General features: G+C 42.1%; 1 protein-coding gene across 1 annotated transcript in view; it reads right to left on the bottom strand.

The window, feature by feature from the left end:
* Positions 1–5,392, bottom strand: part of STARD7 (StAR related lipid transfer domain containing 7) — a 25,604-nt gene extending 20,212 nt beyond the window's left edge. Inside the window, exon 1 of the mRNA XM_008059035.1 lies at positions 5,251–5,392. Within this exon, the coding sequence (XP_008057226.1) occupies positions 5,251–5,315 (65 nt within the window). The 5' untranslated portion in view covers positions 5,316–5,392. The remainder of the gene's footprint in view (positions 1–5,250) is intronic.
* Between the last annotated feature and the right edge of the window lie 6 nt (positions 5,393–5,398).

Below are 5,398 nucleotides of genomic sequence, written 5' to 3'. Positions count from 1 at the left end.
AAAAAAAAAAAAAAAAAAAGACAAAAACATCAGTGGCTCATAAAAGAATTACATAGCCTAAAGGACACGGTTGCTCAAACCTGTAATCCCAGCACTTTGGGAAGCCTAGGCGAGAGGACTGTCTGAGCCCAGGGGTTCGAGACCAGCCTGGGCAACTTGGTAAGACCTTGTCTCTAAAGCGTATCAAAAAATTAGCCAGGCGTGGTAGCCCACATCTGTAGTTCTGGTTGCTTAGAAGGCTGAGGCAGAAGGATCGCCTGAGACCAGCAGGTCGACGCTGGGGCGGCTATGAGCATGCCACTACACTCCAGCCTGGGTGACAGAGTAAGACTCTGACTCAAAAAAAGAATCACATAGCCAATAAGGTTTTCAGAAAATTAGGCGATACTTCTTTTTCTTTTTTTCCTTTGAGTTGGAGTTTCACTCTGTCGCCCAGACTGGAGTACAGTGGCACGCTCCCAGCCACCGCAGCCTCGACCTGCTGGGCTCCAGTAATCCTTCCGCCTCAGCCTTCCAGGTAACTGGAACTACAAGCGCGCACTACCACGCCCGGCTAGTTTTTTTTTTTTTTTTTTTTTTAATTGTAGAGACGAGGTCTCGCCCAGTTGTCCAGGCGGGTCTCGAACCCGCGGGCTTAGGCAATCCACTCGCCTTGGCCTCCCAAAGTGCTGGGATTACAGGCTGAGCCACCGAGCCCGGCCTAGGCGATACTTCTTAATGGCCGTCTAAGACTTAAGGCAGTTCAGAGTTTCTGACCCACTGTTTAATCAGGCTCTCCTATACAATTAAAGGTGGCTTTGATTACAATTATGAAACAAAATCCCTGAAGAGAGATGGAAAAACCTTGTGAAGGCATGACTGACATTCATTCTTTGAATAACATGGCATGCATACTGGAGAAAAATTGCACCAGAAAAATATAAATAATCAAGTTAATCTGTCCCAGGGTTTAAGAATCCCTGAATGATCTCAAACTAGCATACGGGAGCACAAACTCACTCACTATCATATGCAGAGAAGGAAAAAAATCTCTCACTATACATCTCTTTAGCCTGCTGTGCCAAATCCTGTTTGGAAAGGATGGGTAAATCTTCACATCTAAGAGACTTAAACAAGTCATAAGAAGAGAGAAAAGAAGGACAAAGGAGATTATTCCCCAAATAGTAACAAAACCAGCAGATTAGAAAAAGGATCAAGGAAAGTTAGTTATTGCTTCCCTTCCTCTGAAACAAAAATCATTTCAATATTGGAGAAAGGCTGGACTGAAAGCTATGGAAACTGAAGGCACACAACCATGAAAACAGAGTAAGTATAACAATGTCCAGCTAACCTAGAGGTTCTGCCCTCAGCAGATGTGTGTGTGTGTGTGTGTGTGTGTGTGTGTGTGTGTGTGTGTGTGTGTGTGTGTGTGTGTATCTAGGAGTTTTGCCCTCAGCTTGATATATAAAGTTCCAAAATGATTCAAATGAAGTCATTTCTACAATCAGGAATTTCAGTAAGACAGTTGTCCCACTTCACATAATTCTCTCCTCTAACTCCAAATTATTGTCAAAGTTAGGGACTTCCAAATACTACTGATATGGCACATGCCTAGAAATAAGAGACATCCATTACTTCATTGCAATTCTGGGGTAACTGGTTAATGGTAAAATAATAAGGACAATTTCAAAAAATAGAGGTCTCTTTTTATGTGGTTCTGATGATCTAGCAAAGGGTTTATCAGTAAGATACCCTAATGTGACAGTAGCCAAAAAAAAAAGTTGCTCTAAGGCAAAAGGACTTTTTGCTCATTACTTATCTAGTTCATAACACACTGAAAAGTTTAATGTATCCTGAATGCCCTGAAAGACAGAAATGGGAAAATGGTCAGTTTTCTTTATGAAACTTTACTGGCGCTTATTTACTCAAATTTCTAGAGCAACGAACAATAACTTTTTTAAAAATGAGGAGGTTAATGGAACATTTTCCCCAGCCTTTCATATTTCTTAACATTCTTCCTCCTCCTGTTCCTGTAATTTTTTTTTTTTACTGTTCCAAAACAATCAAAACTTACTACTCTATTTTTCCAGAAGACTTGTACCGGGCTCACAGAATGCCAGCTAGCACCAAAAACAGCAATCCAAAGTTTTTTTGTTTGATTGTTCAATTGCAGACAACTAGGCACTACAGGAAGTATTAAAATATCTGATTTCTACATCTGGCCCCAGCAGCAAGTCAAAAATCACTTTGTACAAGTAACTCCTCAAATTTTCTTACTGTTACTTGATTAATAAGATCTTATTTGGTAAGATGTTCTTAAGCAAAAAATAGAAAGCAAGGCTATGCTTTTTCATTCTGAATAGGAACTCAAATAACATAAGAAAAACACATGCCACTGTAAGGCACACATTCAAAAAGATACCCTCCACACTCCACCCCTGTGTAACCAAGACAGCAGTGTCAGAATTCATTTGTGCCAGGACAAGTTGGTACACAAACAGCACAGATGAGCCAAAGGCTGTGATTTAGGGACCATGTGACAATCATGCTCTTCTTCCATTAACAATGAAAGAAATGCACTCCAGACGCACTCAAACTGCGCTCCATTATGGAAGCTACCCAAAAATCATCTCACTAGAACAAACAAAATCCAAGATGTTCTTAAGCTAGCTATGACAAACTCAGCAGTGCTTACTTTAATACAAATATAATTCTTAAATGCCAAGCAAATAAGTTAATCTGTACCCAGAATTTAATTAAACAAAATATAAACACAACAAGCTATCAGAACAAAGACCTAAGGAATCACTGTACAACCAATATAATTGCTTAATCTATCACAGTAACAAACATTTAAAAAAGAAAAAAATCTTCAAGATGGACAACCTGATCAAATTTTAAGTATATGAAACACTAAATTGCAGTGGCTCACATCTGTAATCCCAGCATTCTGGAAGACCAAGGCAGGAGAACAGCTTGAGGCCAGGAGTTCAAGCCCAGCCTAGGAAACATAGAGAGACCCCCGTCTCCATATGTAATTTTAAAAAATTAAAACACAACAACAAAAAATTCAAGCATGAACTGAACATTGAAATATTAAATGAGGATCTTTACTATAACATAACAACCCCAAGGGGGGAGGGTCAAAAAGCAGCTTAAAAGTGTTCTGACTGGACTTCATCTAAACTCCTGAAATTCCAAAACTGGTTAACTCAGAGCAATGCCTCTTTATGAACTGGATTATAACTGAGAATGTTTCAACTGCCCTCAGGTTCCAGAGACAGTCTGAAAAGAGGGAAACAAAGTAACTGGTTCAGTCATCAACTGGTTTGATCCCTCTGCCAGTGGGTAGTGCCTACCAATCAAATGTTTACTACATTCATTTCCTGTCTTGTTTTCCCCTCTAGCTGCTGCGAATGGAAGAACTGCTAAACAGAGGCTCTAGGACTTATGCATAAAAATACATGAAGTAAGCCAAAGAGTGTCATCTTCCACTTAAGCTCCAACACTGTTCAATTCCCACCCCCAAACATTCCTTCCCTCTCTAGCATCCAATAGCTTTGTTCTGGTCTTTTTCCTCTTTTCCAACCAGTTCCAATTGGGGATTTTCCCTTCAAACTTAACCACTGTGGAACGTGGGTATTTCACTGTCAAAAACAGAATGAAAATTCAAACAGTTAATTGATAATGTCTCAATTTAAACAGTTTCTTCCTATTTTTTTAATCTCTCATACCTAAGACTATTTTATTAGAGCAAATGGCCAAGGAGCAAAAGGATGCTAATAGGAACTAAGAAAAATACCTATCATGCTTCAATACCTTAACTTTTTGGTGAGTAAGATTGTTTGTGATTATAATTTTAAATTGCATTTATAAAAGCCATGTGTGCCGCTAGGAAAAAGTATTCCCAGTCCTTAAGATAGACTTGCATTTACCCACAATTCATAGTGTGACACAAATAGCTTCCTGGCATCTGGGTGTCACACCTTCCAAACAGGCCATGGTACAATAAACTGTATTAGGATATTTCCTTTTTTAACCTAACCAAAAACATGGAATAATAAGTTTCCCTGTCACAGAAGCATTTAGAATAAACAGACTGGTGAGGGATCTATCAGGGGATCTATGTCCCTTGTTCCTGAAATCACAGATTAGAGTTTAGGGGCAGACTGCAGGAAGGGCATGGTTTAGTAATAGCCGTTAAAAGGCTGGGCGCCTATAATCCCAGCACTTTGGGGGGCCGAGTTGCAAGGACTGCTTGAGATCACGGGTTCGAGACCAGCCTGGGCAACTTGGCGAGACCTCATCTCCACAACACATCAAAAAAATTAGCTGGGCGTGGTGGTGCATGCCTGTAGTTCCAGCTACTTGGAAGGCTGAGGCAGAAGGATCACCTGAACCCAGCAGGTCGAGACTGCGGTGCCCATGAGCATGCCACTGCACTCCAGCCTGGGTGACAGAGTGAGACTCCAACTCAAAAAAAAAAAAGAAATGTTTTTAAAAAAAAAAAAATGTAAAGTAAAAACTAAAGCAATGTTTCCCAATGAGATTACCTGGAAACTATAAAGTCTCAGATTTAAAACTACAGATTAACAAACTCAATCAATGGTGCTGGACTTTTCACTGTTCTGATGATGACAGCATGACTTCAGAATCTAATGACACAGTATTCCCAAAGTTCTAGTTAAAGAAGAAGTCTGACCTAATTCTTACAGGTTAAAATGTCTGGAGTACTGGTTTGTGTAAGCAGGACAAAATCCTTTTCAGCCTCTTAATTCTGCCACATGAGTCACAATGACAGAGAGCTCTCCTGGCATTTCTCACAAGGCCCAAGTCTCATCTGGATTGAAGTCACTTTGTAAATTGCACAACACCTCCCCTTAGGTCAAGTCTAAAACCTGTTTTGATTTTGCACCTTTCTGGGCGTTTTAAATATTACGTGAACAATGGCCTCCATGCCTTCGATATCGAATTTATTCTTACAATGTTGTTTCTTCAGTGTCATGCTCGCCCCTTCCGATCGAAGTCTCCCTCCTACACTAACCTACACTTCCAGTTGTCATGTCTAACCTGACAAGTCAAATCAACACAGGGGCGACAAACAACGAGGTTTCCGCAACCAGGGCCAATCAACTGCATGGCCCCTGACGGGACCACCCGGTACACAGGGGACACTGACCACAGGGCAGTCCCAGGGTCCGCGCATCCCACCCTCCCGCCTGGCCGCCCGCCCACCCCACGGCCCGGGGACGCGCTCGCCGCGGGGCCCACCTCTGCAACTCCTCCTCCTGGATCCGCTCCTCGTCCCACACGAAGACGCCGGCGAGCGCCGCCATCAAGGCTGAGGCATGGCCAGGGCGGCCGTGCAGCCGGCGCCACAGGCGGCCGAGGAGGACGCGGCGCGAGCTCTCCGAGTAGA

Source organism: Carlito syrichta, unplaced genomic scaffold, assembly GCF_000164805.1.
Source record: "Carlito syrichta isolate Samal-C Ts95f unplaced genomic scaffold, Tarsius_syrichta-2.0.1 Scaffold303678, whole genome shotgun sequence".
Taxonomy (NCBI): domain Eukaryota; kingdom Metazoa; phylum Chordata; class Mammalia; order Primates; family Tarsiidae; genus Carlito; species Carlito syrichta.
The sequence above is the reverse complement of the archived record's forward strand: the minus strand, read 5'-3'. Positions and strand labels throughout refer to the sequence as shown.